This window comes from Schistocerca serialis, chromosome 9, assembly GCF_023864345.2.
Source record: "Schistocerca serialis cubense isolate TAMUIC-IGC-003099 chromosome 9, iqSchSeri2.2, whole genome shotgun sequence".
Lineage (NCBI taxonomy): Eukaryota > Metazoa > Arthropoda > Insecta > Orthoptera > Acrididae > Schistocerca > Schistocerca serialis.
This window is the reverse complement of record NC_064646.1, coordinates 68570150-68590501: the sequence shown is the minus strand read 5'-3', so window position 1 is coordinate 68590501 and position 20352 is coordinate 68570150. Positions and strand designations below refer to the sequence as shown.

The following is a 20352-nucleotide window of genomic DNA, read 5'->3' as shown; positions in this document are numbered from 1 at the left end:
AATCGCTTCAATCATTTGTAATAGCTCTGTATTATTAAACCTACTCCTGCATTACCCCTATTTGATTTTGTATTTATAACCCTGTATTCACATGACCAAAAGTCTTGTTCCTCCTGCCACTGAACTTCACTAATTCCCACTATATCTAACTTTAACCTATCCATTTTCCTTTCTAAATTTTCTAACTTACCTGTCCGATTAAGGGATCTGACATTCCACGCTCCGATCCGTAGAACATCAGTTTTCTTTCTCGTGATAACGACGTCCTCTTGAGTAGTTCCCGCCCGGAGATCTGAATGGGGGACTATTTTACCTCCGGAATATTTTACCCTAGAGGATGCCATCATCATTTAATCATACAGTAAAGCTGCATGCCCTCGTGAAAAATTACGGCTGTAGTTTCCCCTTGCTTACAGCCGTTCGCAGTACCACAACAGCAAGGCCGTTTTGGATAGTGTTATAGGGCCAGATCAGTCGATCATCCAGACTGTTGCCCCTGCAACTACTGAAAAGGCTGCTGCCCCTCTTCAGGAACCACATGTTTGTCTGGCCTCTCAACAGATACCCCTCCGTTGTGGTTGCACCTACGGTACGGCCATCTGTATTGCTAAGGCACGGAAGCCTCCCCACCAACGGCAGGGTCCATGGTTCATGAGGGGGGGGGGGGGGGGTGATATGCGTTAGACTTACTTACTCAGACACTAAAATCACCGCCAATATTAGTTTTAAAATTACAGTCCCTAAGGACTACAAAAAACCCGTTATTTCACTAAACACTAGCAATTGTGCCAACTTTGATGGTGTTTCTAGCAGAGTGTTAAATGACAAATTTCACTTTTTCTGGAGTTTTTTTTATGCAGCCTATGACAAAATAACGACTGTTTTTCCAAACAGAACGCGTCAGCTGCCTCTAGTTCAGCTATTGTAAAAAATTTTCCATGAAGAAAGCCGTTAAAATCTCACAGATTTAGTACTGATTAAGTTAAACAAGATCATTATCCTCATCAGCTGGTGGATCCCTCACATATTGGGGTCTGAGTGACCAGCCCCTTCTTCTCAGTCTACCAGAACCTATTCGTCTTCCTCCCTAATGAAGCGGAAAACACTTCTAAAGCCAAGAATAAATTTTTTGAATTTCTATTCCTGAAGGAAAATAACGCCCTGCCGTACTGCCTCCTTGTAATTTTAGTCATTAGAGACAGATATTTTTAGTGTTGTGCACCCTCTTTCACCTTTGTTATGAAACTGTTCTGTACCAAACTCTTTTTTTTAGTCACTGGAGTTTGTTGCTAAAGAGATTAAGCTAAGGAAGGGTTTTATTCTGCAGCCTGTTTAATGAAAAGTACAAGAGGAGTTCCATTAGGATAAGGAGTCTGATTAATTTTCAAAATTTCTGTTCATTTTCAGCAATATAAGTGTTCACTTTTAGGTTGTACATTTGAAAAATTATAGATATTGTCAAGTGGCGGATGCATAGTACAATCCAAATGTGTGAATAAACTTTCAAATATGAAATTTTGGATTTTGGCCTTATTGAAATTTTATTTTGGGTTAGTATGGTACTAACCGATGAGATTACATTCCCTAAGTGATTTAGCAAAGGGTCAGAATTTTACTGAATAATCTGAAGTTCTGCGAGAGCCAACATGGCTGAAAGTTGGTTCAGGCATCTTCCATTTCTTCTCTGAAAGATATGTGAATAGTGATTTTTTTAATCTCATAATATACAGAGCCAAATAAAAATTAGAAATATAATTATTAATGATGTGGAGATGGAGCAAATATAGAGAACAGGCATTTGCAGTTTACTGCAGAATGATTCTAGTAAAGACTGTGAAGAAAAGATAACAGAAATAAGGGCTCGTGTGGAGACACATAGACAGTTCCTTTTCCCTTGCTCCACTTGTAACTGCATTGGGAAAGGGAATGCCTCGTAGTTGTTCGTGGCACCCTTTGCCATACACCTAATCATGGCTTACAGAGTAGATATGTAGATGAGTATTCGAAATTAATAAATTATTTACTTAGAATAAACTTTTATACTTACTTAATAAAGCTAATAATTAATAGAATCTTACTTAAATTATAAAAGTGTTCTTCATGAGTTCTTCCATTGAATAATAACATTACTGGACACTTCCGCACTAGAAGCGATTTGGTATCACATATGTGGTTATCATAATCACAGAGATCAGCTTTCACCAGGTATGCTTCACCTCACATTGAATGAAACCCAATTTTTGAAAGCTGCAATTCATCCTTGTGGCTGAGTTACCACAGTAATAAATGTAACAATAAATCCCAGGATTGTAGCCTAGCATAATTTTTAGCATATTAACCTGATGTGTAGAAGGTTGAGGGTTTGAATTTTGTCAAATGTAGCAAAGTTTTTTTAAACCTAATCAGAAAAGTTTGATTGTTATTTTTGTTCAATTAATTGGTAATTTTCTTTATTTCTGATTCTTTGTGCATCATTTTCATCATTGTATTGACTTTGTATTTGCTCTTACTTTTCTTCCTGCCATTCTTTTTTAATTAATTTGAATCTTGCTGCATTGCCTATATTCTGTAACCAAGTGTCAGTGAGGACTGCTCATGTGTTTGTAACATGGCAGCTCATGTAGCCAGAGTGAGAACAGTTTCAGGCAACCAATGATAATGACAAATTACTACTTGCTTTTAGCACTGAAACTGAGTTTTTTCTGTATCGAGTTTGCTTGTAGAGATTAGATTTAATTGCCATGAACAAAGTGATTGTGGTTTTAGACCTACTACAGAGTGTCGACTACTATTTTCCACTTCACGAGGTTGTGTTTAGCTTAGGACATGAGTTTAAATTCAGAGATGTAAAACACATCATCTGCCACAATTCAGTCATTGGTCACTTAAAAGTCAGCTGTTGACAGACTATCTTTCATTTCCAACACACCTCACAGCGCCGGCCGCGGTGGTCTAGCGGTTCAGGCGCTCAGTCCGGAACTGCGGGACTGCTACGGTCGCAGGTTCGAATCCTGCCTCGGGCATGGATGTGTGTGATGTCCTTAGGTTAGTTAGGTTTAAGTAGTTCTCAGTTCTAGGGGACTGATGACCACAGATGTTAAGTCCCATAGTGCTCAGAGCCATTTGAACACCTCACAGCAGCCACTTCCAACATTGCTCCGCATTACACATTAACAGCATTTGTCAAGTGACCTGCAATTTTTGTGTATCACTTATAACCGAATGGTAGCTGGCAGCTGATGTGGTGACACTGTAGTAGGAAGTGACAGATGTCAACTATCAAGTAACGAAACTTCCTGGCAGATGAAAACTGTGTGCCGGACCGAGACTCGAACTCGGAACCTTTGCCTTTCGCGGGCAAGTGCTCTACCAACTGAGCTACCCAAGCACGACTCACGCCTTTTCCTCACAGCTTTAGTTCTGCCAGTACCTCATCTCCTACCTTCCAAACTTTACAGAAGTTCTCCTGCGAACCTTGCAGAACTAGCACTCCTGGAAGAAAGGATATTGCGGAGACAAGGCTTAGCCCCAGTCTGGGGGGTGTTTCCAGAATGAGTTTGAGTCTCGGTCCAGCACACAGTTTTAATCTGCTAGAAAGTTTCAAATTAAAACACCATTTCATGTAAGGTGAGTTTTTAATCAAAAAAACATTTTAAAAAGAAATACATTTAGAAATACTCTACAGAACTCCCCTAATTTATTTAATGACTGTCATGTATAAAAACAAGTAATTAGCAATGTTTCATTAATTTGTAAAGTTACTCTTCTTTGACTTCCTTGAAGATACTTGCATATGACGACTGCCCCTGTTCAACATCCAACTATAGTCGGCCATCATAGTTCCATTCCAGTTCCCATGGTACTTCCTCTCCATCTTAATAACTTGGTGAAAATGTTCACACTGCACTTCACTATAATGTCCAAATTTTCCAGAAAGTAGCTGATGTATGAGTAGACATTCACACTCATGTTACAGCCAATCATCTTGAAATTTTGCAACATTTTTTCAACAATGGCTTTATAATTAGGATATTCGTTATTTCCTAGAAAGTTGTCAGTAACTGTTAGGAAGGTGGTCCATGTGTATTTCTCTCTCTTCTTCATTGTCTTATCAAAATCTTCATCCTTCATTAATTTCTTTATTTGAGGACCAATAAAAATTCCAGCTTTCATTTTGTCTTATGTGGTGAAGGGAAATTTCTGGGAAAGTTACTTGGAGCAGGGTCTGTCCAGTGGTAGAGCATTTACAGATTGCTTCATCAAGATCAGTTTTATGTGCAGTGGTGGAGGCAAGACTCTTTTTGATTTTACAAGCAGTTCATGCAGGATATTTTAGTTTCAGGCACATTTCTCTGCTCTGGCCGAAATTTCACACTTGAATGTCTCTACCTCGCCCAACTGTCCCATTCGCATAGAAAGAAGGCTTTTTGTGAACACAGCTTGTTGTGCTAATAGTATTCTGATAACTTTGAAGTTACCCCAGGTAAGCCATTTGTGTTCCTCATTCTGGATACTTATTAAAATTATCATGTTCTCACATGTCTCTTTCATTTGAACTGAATGGCGTACAGGAATGGACCCATACATGTTCCCATTATGCAATAATATGTCTTTCAGGCTCCTCGTTGATGAAGCCACTGTATAGCATCATGTTCAATGCCACAGAAGTGTATTAACTCATTTATGTTACTGCAGCAGATCAAGGACTCAATCTGTGAGAATGAAGTAACTAGTTCTTTCTTTCTATGTCTGTACCATGCGTAGTGTATTCCTGTTCCAGAAGATCCTTAATTTTTAACTGGGAGTCAAGCAATTCCACAGATTCCTTAAACAAATACGGATCCTTTACGAGATCATTAAGTTCATTCTGAGAGAACAGTTGTGGAGTAAAGCTGCATTCAAGCTGGTAGACATCAGTATTTTAGGTAATTGCATCAACTTCATTTTCACCATCATCTTCTGCCACGTTCCTTAAAACAGCTGGAGGAAGAAGAGCAATTAGATTTTTCTCCATATGCAACTGGCATATTGGTTGAGTCATTGCTTAGATATGTAATTTGGTTCTTATTTTTGGAATTGGTCCCTTGAACATTAACTAAACAGAAGTAATAATCATTAAGGTGATTTTTAGGCCCCCTCCACACCAACTGGAATCACAAATGGCATGCATGTTTTCTTCCCTTTTGTCCACAATCTTAAACTCTCAGCACAACAGTGGCAAAATATTTTTGGTGCCCAACCCTTGTCCTGATCTCCAAGTTTCATTTTAAAATAAGCATGGTAAGCCTTTTTCCACAAAGTCTGTTACAGCCACTCTGCTTAGGCACTGTATAATTTCCAAAAATGTAACAGAAAACGTTTGGGTTGTTAACACACTTACATGCTGACAATGTAGTAGCTATAATCAATAGGCTGTTTTATTATTACCATCTCAAATATATGGGATAATTACAATACAGCATCAGTAATGCAAGCTTGTGAGATAAACAATATTTTCTAGGTCACACAATAACAACAGATGTGACAGCATAGAGGTACAGGGCTTTACTGAGAAATTTTGCTTCAACACTATGCATAACCTACTGGCACAAGAATATATCTTTGAAGTCAAATTGCGACAAAACTGTATGTGACAGCAAAAAACTGAAAACCAATTTGGAAAGAGCATAAAAAGTTCAGATATACCACTCACTAGTTTTCAGTCATTTGATACCGTGCAGACTAGGGTAATCTTTTCTCCTGTATTTATAGTTTTAGTTGCTGTTTAACAGCACTGCCACCTGCAAATCTACATAGTAGATCATTAAATACTCATCTGACTAGTAGATAATTATCTCCGTGTCCACCTACTTATGTTTAAAAAAACATCACACCATTATTTTTCTATGATAAACTGTATTTTGCTGCAGGTTTAAGCTCTTTCATTATCCTGCTTTATCATGTCATATCATTTCGAAATAAAGCTGCTATATCTCGGTTTATGATTTATGCTGCTTTATCATTTTGAAATAAAGCTGTTTTAACTCCATTTATGATCTCTTTAAATTCACTATTTCATCAATTTTTTCATTTAATTTTTTCCCTCTCTCTCTTACTTTGCCCAAATCCAGCCACAAAATATGATACAAACACAAGATCACCTATCTTTTTGTACTTGCATAAACGATGGATCATGTGTACAGTTTATACTGTTTCTGCCACTTGTTAATTTGCCATCAGATCTTTCTTACAACAATTTTAAACAATGGAAAGTCTTGTTTGGAACATCAACAGTATTATGAGAAGGATAGATTGTTACTCACCATAAAGATGTCACATTGAGTTGCAGACTGGTACGACAAAAAGGTTGTTACATATGATGATATTGCAGTGCCTGTGTTGTTCGCTAGAAGTACAATGCAAATTTTCCACATGGATGTCTGAAGGAACAGGCACTGTGGCAACTACAGCCATTTTGAAATATGTGAAATATATTTGCATTTGTGAATATAGGCCACCATCAGCTGTATAATGGAATGACGACAATGAAAATTTTTAGAGGCCAGGGCTCAAACCCAGATTTCCCAGCCACCAAAAGCAGAAAATCTGGGTTTGAGTCCAGTCCAGCACAAAATTTCATTGTCGTCTTCCCATCACACAGTTGATAGTTGTCCATATTCATAAATGCGAATACATTTGATGTATATGTTACATATGAGCTTTCAGCCAAAGCCTTCTTCAAAATCGGAAAACGCATACACATTCACACAAGCAAGCACACTTCACACAGACATGATTGCTGCCTCAGGACACTATGACCATAATGCAACTGAAACATGTTGATCGGGACAACAATCTGGAGTGGAGTGGGTTGGGGAATGGGGAGGAATGGCTGGTTTGAGTGGAGTCAGAATGCAAGAGCAGAGAGCAGTGGACGAGTGTTGTATTGGGTAACCTGTACTGGGAGGAGGTGATAGGGCAGAGGGGCAGAAACAGTTTGGAGTAGGTTGTGGGGACAGTAGATTACCTTAGGTTGAGGGTGAAGAATCTGTTATAAGGATAACTCCCATCTATGCAGTTCAGAAATGCTGGCAGTGGAGGGGGAGGGTGGGGGTGGGATCCAGATGGCAATAATTGTGAAATAGCCGTTGAAATCAAGCATATTACGTTCAGCTGCATGTTGTGCCTCTGGGTGGTCCACTTTGCTCTTGGCCACAGCTTGCGGTGGCCATTCATCTTGGTGGTCGGCTGTTTGGTAGTCATTGTCACAGATGGCCCAGCCTCTGAGCGGCTGGGATAAGTGTGTGACAGATCTGGAATAAGTGGGTGGGTGGACTGGGTAGGTCTTGCAGCTAGGCATTCCCCAGGGATATGATCCTTGTGGCAAAGGGTTGGGATTGGGAGTGGCATAGGGATGGGCTAGGACAGGCTCATCCAAACTGCCCCTGGTGCACCAGCACCCGTGATCACACGAGGCCAGTGCACTGCGCAAATTCGTATGTTTTTGCAGTGGCTGAGCTGTGTCGCTTAGCTTACCATGGAGTCCGCCCACCATCTCTCGCCGTGCCGCTGTACGGGCGCTTTGTATGGAAAACAGACCACTGTGCCAGCAGCGGTCAAAAGCATTGATACGACACAAAGCCATTAGTCAACCAACATAAGGCTACAGTGGATTTTGATGGATGGTCAACAGCAGCAGATAAAAAAAAGGAGGAGAGGTGTGTCTGCACTATTTAAACCTGAGTGGGAAATTAATTTCTTTTATACTGCTGTCGAAAATCATGCCAAATGTTTAGTATGTCATCAGAATTTCATGTATTTAAAAAAGTACTTGGTTGAACGGTACTTTAATACCTGCCACAAAGATCAGTTTGAAAATTTGTTGCAAGTGGAATGCCAGTCAAAGCTTGAAGAACTGAAAGAAAATTTCAAGCAGCATTACAGTGAAGTAAGCGTTTCCTATCGTATGACTCTTTATTATTTATAAAGATGATAAATAAAACTATATTTTATAATCTGATATGTCACTTAGCAACGTGCCAGTTATCAAATATCAGATTGTCAGCAACAGGGAACATTTCTTTTTGGTTAATTTTTATATTTGGGTTGTATTAAATCACGTGGCACAGACATAAGAAAAAGTTTCAGGTGCATTAGTTTGTGCCAGTTTCTGAAAATCCTTCACAAATGCTCTCTCAGACAGCAAAGTCTCATGAAGAATCATTATTTGTTTTTGTGTAGTTGTGTGTTGATGGATGGGAAATCATGTGTGGTAGTTTGACCTATGTTTTCAATTAATTAAAACATAAATATTCCAATAGATAAAAATTTATTTTGCAACCACATTTTGCTGTCTTCGCTAGTGTCTATGACCGCTTTTCAGAGGAACTGGGGGAAAACGCACCTAAAACTAATCTTTTTTTATTAGTTTTTTATTTGGGTTTCAATAAACAATTAATTGTTAAAATGATAAAAGTTTTTGAAAAACAGGATCATACAAAATTAATTGCAAATCTCAGCTCGTCATATTCATTTGTAGTGTTGATGACAATCTGTGTGTCACCCTTTGAATTTCTCGACCTTATACCATTAAAAGACACAACCAAGGGTTTGGATATTTTTCTAGACATGGAAAATGTGTTAGTCAATGGGTTTAAAATGGGAATGACTGGCCAGTGTAACAATGAATGGAGCCCCTGCACTATGAGGGATATGCATTAGATTCCTGGGGTACGTCAGGTCAAAAATGGCTGAAGTCGGCTATTTCTTACTCACGGCAGTCCATTGTCTGATACACCAGGAGGCACTTTGTGCAAAGATTGTCAACATAAACAATTTATGGACACAGTTGTTTGAACGGTCAATTATCTTCACTCGCATGGACTCGCACATTGCCAATTTAAAGAATTTATGGCTGATATTGAAGCAGAGTACCTGGGCATCCCCTACCTTGCGGAAGGAAGATGGCTGAGCAGGGGGAAGGTGCTTCATTGGTTTTTCTCCTTGAGGGATGAAATCAATACCATTTTAGAAATGAAAGGACATCCAGAAGAATTACTTCATGATCTTAAGTGGGTGGTGAATTTGGCTTTTTTGTGTGTGGCCTAACTTGTCATTTAAATACTTTGAACATTTCACTCCAAGGTGAAAATCACTCTGTATAAAAATTTAAAAAAATAAAAATAAAAACTTATTTTGTAGGAAAAACAATTGCATGAGGAGAATTGTCAACACTTCGCTGCATTAGACAGAGTTAAAGAAAATTTAGATTTTTCGAATTATGTCCAAATCATTTGTGAATAACAAGATGAGTTTGAAAACAGATTTTAGGAGATAAGTGAGCTTCAACTAGTATTAGAGATATTTGTTCGTCCATTTTCCCTTCAGGCAGAGGACATTTCACAAGTGTTTCAACTAGAACTGATTGACCTGAAGTGTGATATCCGCCTGAAGCACAACTTTCTTATGTGTAAAACTTTGGATGACTTTTACAGCTGTTCTCCATGAGAGAAGTATCCTCTTTTGCACAAGCAGGCGGCCAAAGTTCTCTCAATGTTTGGTTCCACATATATTTGCGAGTGCTTTTTCTCCCTTTTAAAGCTTGGTAAAATTAAAAACAGTTCACTGCTTAGTGATAAAAATTTGACTAATTCTTTGAGGTTGGCAATTTCCTGGAATATTGTACCAAACCTACACAAAATCATTTTCTCAAATAAGAACAATGTGTAAAATGTTAATTGTCTTCTTTAACAATGTTGACTGTAAGGATTAGAGGTCTTTACAACCTTAATTCTGTTTTTAATAAGTTTTCAAACTTGGTCAAATAAAATTATTACGTACAAAACAGCAAACTAAGGATCCGATGTCTAAACTCTGAAAAGGGATATAAAAAGATGTAGCACAAAGTACAAAAAAAAATGTTTGCCTGTAACTAGTAACTACTAACAATAGAAATGAGACACTATATCCATTACGTAAAATTATTTCTAAAGTAGAATATTTATGACACTAGTTCATTTAAGAAATCGATGTATCTTTCAGAAGAAGCCTACTGTACATACGATGAATGTGCGTGTGCAATAGTGATAGACTCAACCTGTTGGTCAGAAAACTACTAAGTTGTACTTCGATTCTTGTTTTGGATATTGTTTTCTAAAGCTTTGTGTGGTAATTCTGCCACATGAACACTAATTGTTACCTAAACAATAAATGGTTTGCTTGTTTTACCGCTTATGAACCACTTTTACGGAGCTATGCTTCCTCTGTTATTTTGTTTACGTTGGATCTGATCGCAGTACACTCCAGCACAGAGCACTGCTGTGTGGCCTCACTCACTCCGCCTCTATCTCTCTCGCTCCTATGCCGACACTAGTGACACACGGTCACGTATGGGGTGCTGAACTATACTGCCTTGCACCCGCGGAGTGCGGCCGTGCCCGACAGGAACAGTACTTGGATGAGCCTGGACTAGCATGTTATGGAAATTGTTTAGGCGATGGAACACCACTTTAGGAGGTTGAGAAGGATCGTGAGTAGCCTGTCCCTAAATTTCAGGGCATGATGATAGATAATGAAAGTTCTGACGAAGGATGTGGTTCAGTTGCTCCAGTCTGAGGTGGTACTGGGTGATAATGAGGCGCTCCTTTGTAGCTGGTTCTTGGGGATGGTGTGAGGACTGGGAGTGTGTGGGAATATGGTAAGCAAAATCTGTTGAGGACTAGATTTGAGGGATAGCACCTAGCTGTGAAGACTTTTGTGAGACTTTCAAATATACTAGGCACTGGAGCTCCTATTACTGCAGATACACTGTCCCTGGGTGGCCAGGCTGTATGGGAAAAATTTTTTGTGTAGAAGGGATGGCAGCTGTAGAAATGCAGACACTATTAGCGGTTGGTGGGTTTAATGTGGATGGAGGTGTGAATGGAGCCATCAGAGAGATGGTGTCAACATCCAGGAAGGTGTACACGTGACCGAGGAGGACCAAATGAAGTGGATGGGACAGAAGATGTTGAGGATGTGAAGGAATGAGGATAAGGTGTCATGGCCCTGAGCCCACATTATGAAGACCAGGGGTTTGGGGTTGTGGGAGGCTAGGAAGGTTTCCTCTAGACAGTCCAAAAAAAAGTAGGCGTATGAGGATCCCATGTAGGTGCCCATGGCTGTGTCGCGGATTTTTTTGTGTACCTTCCCTTCAAAGGAGAAATAGTTGTGTATTAGGATATAGCTAGTAATGCTGGATTTAGAGGTCACGTGTGTGTAAGGTATGCTTGCTTGTGTGAATGTGTGTGTTTTTGTTTTCTAAAGGAGGCTTTGGCCTAAAGCTCGTATGTAATAGTCTCTTTGTCATGCATGTCTCTAACTCAATGTGTCATCTTTACGGTAAGTAACAATCTATCCTCTACAACAATTTCAGTTTTAATAGTTTACTATTTCTATTAGCGAGTGAAAAGAACTGTGCAAACTGTACAGATTGGCATGTTTTCAGTTTGTAACAACACATTATCTGAAGAAATGTACGTACATTTAGGAATGAAACAGGTTGTCATTTATGCATTTATAAAAGGATAATAATGTTCCTGAAAAGTGCTTGTCATCAAAATACTCAAAAAACTTTTCTTCTTGTTAAAGAACAAATCATGCAACTGAAGATTGTGCAGTTTATTAAGTTAATACTTCAGCATAGTTCACTGCATCAGAAATATTCAACATTGAAAGAGAAAATAAAGTAAGTATAAACTGACTTCTGCTCATTTTTCCTTAATAAAGTCTATTGTTTATACTTATAACATTATTCTCTTCCTGTTTTATTTCCTAACAGAAAAATTCAAGAAGAAATTGATAAAAAAAGGAAAGAGATAACAGAAATTCAATCTAAACTTCCCTGTGAGAAAGAGAAGACAGGTGAGACACAAAAAGCAGCTGTATTGTTACTAGAGATTCATTTATTAGTATTATATATTCAATATATAGTTGTATTGTTAATAACGTGGATTGCCTTTATTCTTTAACCATTAATCTTGAGTTTATCCATTTATCTAACTGTGTAGTTTTTACGATGTGTAATAGTAGTGTAACATTTGACTGAGTACCAACACGAACCACAGTCAGTGACCTCAGTTACATAGACAGTTTTCTGTTGTATAATTGTATCCTGTTTTTTTCTAAAATTATGACCTATTTAATTAGGGGAAATTTCTGATTGTCACATCAAAATAAAAAAACAAAGCAATGAAAAACAGCTCCAAAGACATGAATGGTTACTTCAATAACCATACCTTTTGAATACTTGTTTCCTCCAAACAGTATAGTTTAGAACTGTCTACATCATTGTGTATTACAGTTTGTAACTATTTGTTAATTGTTATATATTATTGGCCAGTTAATGCGCACTTGAGCATGCTAATATGGACACACGAAACACTATAACTTTTACATCACAAATTTTCGAAATAGTGGTCAAGGAGTAATATGTTATTCTGGTTTTCTCATTGATGACTATTAATGGCCATGTGGATGCAGATGTTCAAAGGCCTCAAACTGAGATACGTCATGCAGGTAACAGCAATATATTCAATTGCTCATGGCAGTCCTCACTTGATTATGCATATCCATGTTGTCATACTCATGAGGTATTTTATTGTGTCCAATTTTGTTCTGTCATGACTTTTTGAAGTACTTTTATCAAGTCCTAGGAAATAAGGAGGGAACTTGGAAATATGTATAGATCTTTGAGACAGAGAAGACATAAGGTAGAGTCTCTCAAATTTAGATTCAGAAAGGATATGCAGGTAACATTTTGAAACTGAAAGTAATTCTCAGATAGGCTAGCTGCAATGAATGTTCTACAGTATGGTGTATTGTATGGAAGAGAATCAACTTTGTAGCTCTACCCTCTCATAGTCTCTATACTAAATTCATTGTCGTTACTCTCTTTATTAGCTATTACATGAGGAATTGAATGATGATTTGCTGTAGGATAACAACATAAATGGTGTGCAAAACTAATACTTTATAATTGTTTATTTATTGTATGGTGATTTTCAGTGAACCTCACCTTCATAAAGAATCACAGATTAATTCACAATGTACCACACTGCTATGAAATTTATTTCCTGAAAAATCTTTCATAGCTTCAATGACTTTGAAATAAGTGACTGTTAAAAGCCTGTTATTTGCATGAGAACAAACTGTGCTTCATCATAGTCAGACACCAACAATCTACTCAATATGTACAATGAGTTTTGCCATCTAATGCATTGTTAATATATCACTTTAACTTGATTACGGTATGCTACTTCATATCATTGCCTGTGCTACTTGAGCATAGTTTACACACAGCTTGTTCAGAGGGTGCTAGTTATGAGAAAAAAGAAATGTGGTACGTATGGAGAAAAAATTAAATAATTTCAGATATATTTGTATTCTGTTTTTACTCACTTATTACTGCTCACCAGTTTCACTATTAATTATGACTTCTGAATCACAGGTACATCTGAAAAGTTCAATGACTGGTTTCAGAAAATAAAGAAAACAAGAATTACAAACAAAGTACATTTACTGACCTTCAAATTAACCATTTCAGATGTGATTTTTTCTGTACAAAGTAATTTTTTTCTTTGAGCTGTAGTGCTCTTAGCTGATTTTTTCATGGTTTTAGATGCAAGATTTATACAAAAATATGTACCCATTTCCAAAATTATAATTTTTTCATTTTCCTTCTTTTTATGGAGCAAAATCACTAATTTAGAAATATTCAGTGTTGTAAAAAATTAGCTGATCATTCACTATCACACAGAATAACAACAACAACAATAATAATAATAATAATCGGTTATACAGTGAATTATAACTAACCAACCACTTCTGTGTATTCTGGCAGTCACAAGCTGCTGTGCACTGCTACATTGACTTGATATATTTTTATAGTGATGCCCAAGATTTGGCAGCACTTGTACATGATGAAAAGATTGAACATGCACAAATATGTGTATATGAGGTTTCCATTGGGGAAAAATATTTCTCTTGCAGCCAAGACACATCACAGGATAATGTACACAACTGTAGCCAGAGGGTCTGAAAGGGTTAGTCACCATTAGCAACAACACATTTCTGCCATTAATTGTAAAGCTGTTGGAAACAGTCAGCAAATGCTTTTTTGGAATCACTCAAAGTACTGTGGTCACGCATTGCTGGATACCCACATCATTACAAGAGATGAAATCTGGTGCAACCAATACCATTTGGAGACTAAGCAACAGTCAGTGGTATGGTGTTCATTGTTTTTTCCACCTCCATTGGGTAGATATTCCTGATGGATCAAGCCACTGCAGTCAAAAAAGGTGATCAGCATCATCTCAATCTTGGATTTTTTGACAGCTGATTTTTTTGTGGGAGGCAGGGAAGATGGTGAATACCATGCTATTGACTGTTGCTTAATCTTCATATTGTATTGGTAGCACCAGGTTTTATCTCCTGTCATGATGCAGATATCCAGCAATGTGTAATGATGGTTTCTAGCTATTCCACAAGAACTGTATGCTGACACTTTCCAAAAGCCTTATAACCTATATCAAAACTGCATTGTAGCTAACGGTGATTACTTAGAAGGTCAGTAAAAGTATTTTGTTTGTAATTATAGTTTTCTTTGTTTTCTGAGACTATTCACCACACTTTTCAGATGCATCTTGCATTAGGACACAGTAAAGATGTTCTTTCTGTGTCAGATCCAGATCTTACAAAGTAATGTACGCAAGTCAAGAGAGTACTGTTCTTCAGCAGGTTTACCATGATTTCATTACATCATTGTGGCATGTTACTGGAATTAATCCACATGCTGCCACTGTTGTTGGGGCACTTCCTTTCTCCATTTCTGTCACCAAGCAGTAATTCTTTTGTGGTGTATACCAGGCTGTGTTCCTGCAAACACAGCTGCCACACTTATAGATGTGTACTGTGATTATGGTGCAGCACCTGCTGTTAGTCACTCTACTCCAGAAGTTGTAGGAAAAAGATGATGTTAACACGGTTCATCAGTCGGTTTTCCAATGAGCCTCATGCATCCACCACAGCATTAGATAGAGTTATCTCACCCTCACAATGAGCACAGACTGCTGGACTTCTGTCAGTTGCTTCTGAGTATACTGCTTTACTGGACCTGGATCTTGACTGCCCACGAGTCCACAGCCTCATGGGACTGTGTCGCTACTCATCTTTAGCACCTCCCTACTCATCACCATTATGGCTTTATGCATTTAGACTGCCCACGATCATCCTTGGCAACTTCCTGATCATCATCTCCTGTGGCTTTTATGGATTATGTAAGCACCTTCTAGACCATGGTGGGGGTTGACATTCCAGTTTGTAATCAAGTAGTAAGGACACTTGCCCTCAGAAAGTGTACTGGGTTCTGTTCTTAGTTAATAAACAAGCAGTTGTTATTACTACCTGTGCATTTTGATTGTTACCTTGCATCCCTCGGATAATGGACAGTAAAATGACAATGAGGCTGATTCTCACATGTGTAATATTTCATCATGATGGTGCAGAGTATTCATGCTCATTGTTTAGCATTGACAGTGCTCTCCATTGCCTGTCCGGACTGCCACTTGCTCCACTCTGTCTTGGCACACCAGGAGTTCACATCTGTAACCATTTAGCCCATGGTGGCGCCTCTCTTCACTTCATTCACAGTAGTTCTGCCCACACCCCTGGTGGCCCTGCTGCTCTACCAGTCCTTTTTCTTTCCAGCTATGGGTGCCACTCTTTTGACATGTGATATGCTTGGTCCTTCTTGCCTCTTCCGGGTGCCTCCCATGATGGGCACTTTGCAGTGGCCTTTGGTTTGTGCTATCACTGCTTATTAGGTTTCCTGTTGGCCTTGAGTTGTGCCTTCATGGAAATTTCAATGCAGACCCTGCCTACGCTGGGCTCACCCCACTGCTTCCTGCAGTGGCCAGTTGCCTTTTTCCCTATTCCAACATGTGTGCTTCTCTTTTTGTTGTGATCACTTATTGTATTGTTTTGTAGTTTAACTTGTTCTGGGTGCAGTCTTTGGGAAGTTACCTATGAAATGGTTGTTATGTGATTTTTCTATTTCTTGTTTTGCACATGAGCCTCAGGTGTCAAGTGCTATGAACACATTCTCAGCAATCAGATTTTTTTGTGTTTTTCATTCTTCTTCAGAGATTTGTGCATTTTCATGGGTTAATCAAGCTAGTTTCATACATGGTGTATCTAGCATTTTGGTTGTGTTCAGTACTTGTCGAACACAATGTTGTGTTATGGTAAACAGCAATCGGTGAATAATAACTTCTCGGACAAATGGTTACAAAGTGGCTGTGTGTACTGCTGTTGTCTTCCAGCCGAGGAAGCAGTGGTTCTGGTGGCTGTGTCATGCGTCTTGCCTTTTGGTGTCACACCTTCTCCAAGATGGTTGCACGATCTCTCCTTTAATGGGAGGAGGGATGTGGTCATTCCATGTCAATTCAACCTGACCATCTCAGATTTCTTTCAAATTTGGTGCATTCAGTGATCTAGATAAGAGATGGAAAAAAACCAATTTGCAGATGTGTGTTACAACTGTGAAGCAAATTATATGTCTGTAAAGTTTGGAATTAGTGCAAAATATACATGCATCCGTCACAACATAAATGACTGTAATTCTGGTTCTAATTCAGTTACTGCAATGAAAATGGTACCATTGGAAAGCTAACAAATAGACCTTTACATTGATATTGTAGCAGATTCAAAAATTTCTGCTTAAATTCTAGAGTCACTCAGCCTTCTACCATCTCGAACACGCAATATTCTGGATATGAGTGTAGGATGATAGAATCCTACCTACTGGGCATCACATGTTTGTGTGTGCAGGTTTAAAATCAGTCGCGGGAAGAAAGTAGATGCGGCGGATGAACGGCACCAACAAGTACCTGTCAGGCAATCCATAGATGTTTTAGTGAGTGTGTAAGGAAGAATCATGGAGTTTATATGCAGCTCTGTGCTTATTGTGTCACTGGCTATTGTTATTAAAACAAAGACAGTTGAAAAAAAAAAAAAACCTCTTGACATAACCTTGCTATAGGCAAGACTTGTTTTCTGATTTATGTTAAGAAAAGTTATGGTATCAAAGACAGCTTTCTTTTAACTGTAATTTAATTTGTTTCTGATGTTCAAATGTACAAGGGACTAACCGGAAGTTATATACTTATGTTGAAAGTGAGAGTTTTATTGTGTATGAAAGTCAGATACATCATTAATTGACAAAAAGTAAAGTTTGTATGTCTACTTATTTCATAAGTAGAAAGAGTCTAAAAATTCCTGTACCTAGCGTTATTCAATGGAGAAGAAGTTGAGAGGGTTTCCAGCCGCCGGCTATCGAGTAAAGAAGAGTGGCTGCAAATTCCAAGTAAGTCACCTAATAAAGAAGTGGAAGGTGGTTTGGAGGAATAAACCAAAATAACCCAGATTCACACTCACACTTTAAATCAGGAACGTTAGAACGTGGTGACTTGTGTGAAAGGACCGAGAAAACAGGAATTTTTAGTCAAAAATGAGAAAGAAGCTGTTACTTGTTGCCATAGCAACCAAACATAATAAGACAAGGGAATTACTCCGAAAATCAGAATATGTTCATGTATCCAATGGAGCAAAATTTAAATGGAAAAATGGTGAAGAAATGAAAAATTCACCATGATAAAAACAGCAAAGAGGATTTTGACATATTTGTCTAAGAAGATGTATGCATAGAATGCTTCAACCAAGAAGATCCAGTGCAGGGAGTATACAGTTCTCACACACTTAATTTAGATGCAAAAATTACTATTCCTATAAATTCTCCTGGATTCACTGAATTGTCATTTTCATCATTTCCACACAAGGAAGGTCCAAAGTTTCCACAAAAGAAAATAGTCTATTATTTTGGAAAAATCTTGTTTGCTTACGTCTTTATATTATGCTCATTAATTGAAAGTCTGTAAGCTCCTCTAAGTTTCTCCCTAATACTAACAGTTCCTAAAGTCACAGTGAAACCACATTATCGATGTGCTTCTTAGACTTGTCATGCTTTTCTGTCTTTTCTTTCATGTTGTGTATATTTCTAAAACCATCTTTTGTCCAGGTTCCACCACCATCAAACTGCAAACACAGATAGAAGAACGATGCATTTTTTCTTCTCAACCACAAGGCCAACTTTCCCATTCGAATAATTCAGAATTAAAGCAAGGAATATATTTCGTATTGTTGCCTATGGCTGGCTGAGATATTGTATCAGGTGTTGAACATCCTTGATTCTTTACTATGAGTTCCCCACGGAAAGACAATTGTGAAAACTCAAGCTGCTGAAGTTCTCTTAAGTCACAGATCTTATTTCTTGTGGATGCAAGGCCAAAGTTAAATTTTTCTGTAAAAGAAAACAACCAAAAAGTGAAACAAATAGACTAGCTAGCAGTATAGTAGTCATATCATTCGAGAAAAGGTACATGGTTAAGCATAACAGACGTGTCTTCTCCCTTGCAGCCTCACGTATAGCTGCTTAGGTGCACATGCACACAACAGTCAGTCTCTAGGACCATGGAAGAATAGAATGGAATAGAAGTTTATTTTCTTGTAACATACAATTTAAAGCCATTGACTTAATATACAAGAGACTTGTCGAAACACAAAAACGGGTTTACAATTTTTCTTATAATTTATTTATTTATTTATTTATTTGTCATCAGCCAACATAAGTTGAAATAGACAATTACATACTTAAAAGTTGATCACATTTGATAGTTTACATGTTTAGCTTTACTATATACATTCAGATTCCTTAATACTATACTATATACATTCAGATTTCTTAGTACTATACACACACTTATCAACTAACAATTTGTGAATGTGCTTATGGAAGGTATCACATGGTACGTCTCTCACTGGTGGTAGTAGCTTGTTATATAATTTTATCCCTATTTGTTTAAAGCTACTTTGGACCTTACACAGTCTTGTAAGGTAGTGTATGTATTTGATTTTTTGTAGAGAGAATACATGTTTTAATGTAAAGGGAAGGTACAGTCAAGATGCTGAGGTCTTTACATGCTTTGTATGTGATTCTTGGTTTGTAATGCCAGTAATTGCTCTTGTGACTTTCTTCTGCCACATGAACGTTGTCTGAGCACCATGAGAGTTGCCCATAGTTTTATTGCATACTGGAGGTGACACTGAAAGAAGGCAAAGTAAGAAGTTAAAAAAGTTGTTGTTTGCTAACTAATATTTTTAATTTCTTTAACAAGAAGACTACTCTTGATAGTTTGGTACATAACAGTTCGGTATGGCAGTTCCAAGTCAGTTTAAGATCTAGGTGAATTCCCAGAAGCCACATTGAGTCAGATTCATTTACTTTTGCATTAAGCTTGTGCAGGTAGAAAAACATAGTCTCGGTTTTGCTATTGTTTAGGATTAGCATGTTACTGTGGAGTCATATGGCAGCCTTTTCAAGACTAGCTTTTGTTTTTTGTTTCACCTCCTCCAATTTGTGGCCCCCAGTAATTAGGGTAGTGTCGTCAGCATATATTATTGGCTTGTCAGGCAAGAAAGTAGATAAGTCATTCATGTATATTAAGAAAAGGAATGGCCCAAGCACTGAGCCTTGTGACACACCTCTAACTACTGGCAGGGCATTTGATTGACAGTTATTTACTATGACCACTTGAGTTCTGTTAGTCAAATATGATCCAATTAGTGTCAGTTCATTATACTTGATACCATAGCACTGCAGCTTATTTATGAGTATTTTGTGTGACACAGTATCAAATGCTTTGCTCAGATCTAGTAGTAAGGCACATGTGTAGGAATTGTTCTCAAAGCCATTAAGAATGTCTGTTACAAGTGTTTCTACCGCATTTACTGTAGACAAATCAGGCCTAAATCCAAAGAGCGATGAGGAGATAAGATTATGATCACCAAAATACTTGCAAAGTTGCAATTTAATACAACATTCTGTTACCTTGGATATTAAAGGTATGAGAGATATTGGGCAATAAGTTTCAGGTTTGTTTTTTTCCCTATTTTATAAATAGGGACAACAATAGTAGCCTTCAGTACCTCAGGAAACTTTCCAGTTTTAAAGGTGCTATTGATCAGAAAGGTAAGAGGGGCAACAATTATGTCAATTATTTGTTTCAGGATGTTGTTCAAGATACCATACAGATCTTCACTGTAAGATGATTGTAGGTTTGTGACCACTTTGTGTACAATTTGGCAGGTAACCTGTTTCCACTTAAAGGATAAGTTATTGTCAGGTATGTTATGGAAAAAGCTTCCAGAAGTTGCATCATTTGGTGCAGAGGTAGGAGCAGCTTCATACTTAGTGCTGTTTACAAAGAATTCCTTCAA

General features: G+C 37.9%; 1 protein-coding gene across 1 annotated transcript in view; it reads left to right on the top strand.

Moving 5' to 3' along the window:
* LOC126419228 (bromodomain-containing protein DDB_G0280777-like) overlaps positions 1-20352 on the top strand; it is a 360686-nt gene that overhangs the window by 85389 nt on the left and 254945 nt on the right. The window contains exons 5-6 of the mRNA XM_050086365.1: positions 11608-11704; positions 11798-11880. Of these exons, the coding sequence (XP_049942322.1) occupies positions 11608-11704; positions 11798-11880 (180 nt within the window). The remainder of the gene's footprint in view (positions 1-11607; positions 11705-11797; positions 11881-20352) is intronic.